Source organism: Trachemys scripta, chromosome 2 (genome assembly GCF_013100865.1).
Source record: "Trachemys scripta elegans isolate TJP31775 chromosome 2, CAS_Tse_1.0, whole genome shotgun sequence".
In the NCBI taxonomy this organism is placed as follows: Eukaryota; Metazoa; Chordata; order Testudines; family Emydidae; genus Trachemys; species Trachemys scripta.
Window position 1 is genome coordinate 8,260,594 of NC_048299.1, and position 759 is coordinate 8,261,352.

At 47.3% G+C, this 759-nt stretch overlaps 1 protein-coding gene across 1 annotated transcript in view; it reads right to left on the reverse strand.

The window, feature by feature from the left end:
* Positions 1-449: 449 nt before the first annotated feature.
* LOC117871955 (oocyte zinc finger protein XlCOF6-like) overlaps positions 450-759 on the reverse strand; it is an 11,208-nt gene continuing 10,898 nt past the window's right edge. Inside the window, exon 5 of the mRNA XM_034759846.1 lies at positions 450-759. Coding sequence (XP_034615737.1) covers positions 745-759 — 15 coding nt within the window. The 3' untranslated portion in view covers positions 450-744.

Below are 759 nucleotides of genomic sequence, written 5' to 3' on the forward strand. Positions count from 1 at the left end.
AAAAGAAGGGTCACAGAGGGGGTGTCTTTGTCCAGCCGAGGGGGGAATGGAAAGTCCCGCTGCTCACTGAGCTGGTCCATTGTCACGGACATCCACGTGCCTGTGTACCTGTAGACATTGATCCGGGGAGCTAGGATTGTGCTTCGTCGACAATAAACCTGGCTAGGTGCCTTCGCTACAAAGCGAGTCTTGTGGTCTTTGTGGGCAGTTTGATGGCCGTGTGCTGTGTCGCTAGCCGTATAGAGCTGGGCCAGCACACAGAAAGAATCCACACACGCAGCCAACAACTAACAACGGGGAACTTCTGTTCTCCCTTTGTCATAACATAACAAGGGACATTCAAAGAAATGAAAGAGTGGCAAACTGAAAACTGATCAAAAGCAAAGACTCACACAGTGCGCAATTAACCTGTGGAACTCATGACAGCAGGATGCTGTTACGGGCAAGAATTTAGAAAAGGTTAAAAACATTTATTGAACGAAGATATCCAAAGTTATAATTAATGCTAACAGATATTCTGAAGGGATATTAAACCTTGTACTTCAGGGTTTAAGCAATTTTCTAATGATTAGGATGAGACCTAATATTGGCCAGGAATGGGGGGGGGGGGGGAGAGATTATCCTACATTTGCCTAGTGTGCAATTCTTACACCTTCCTCCGATGCATCTGGTGCTGCTCACTGTCAGAGCCAGGACACTGGGCTGGCAGGACCTTGGGCCTGATCCAGCGTGATCATTCCTGTGTCAATAGGAGTTTTG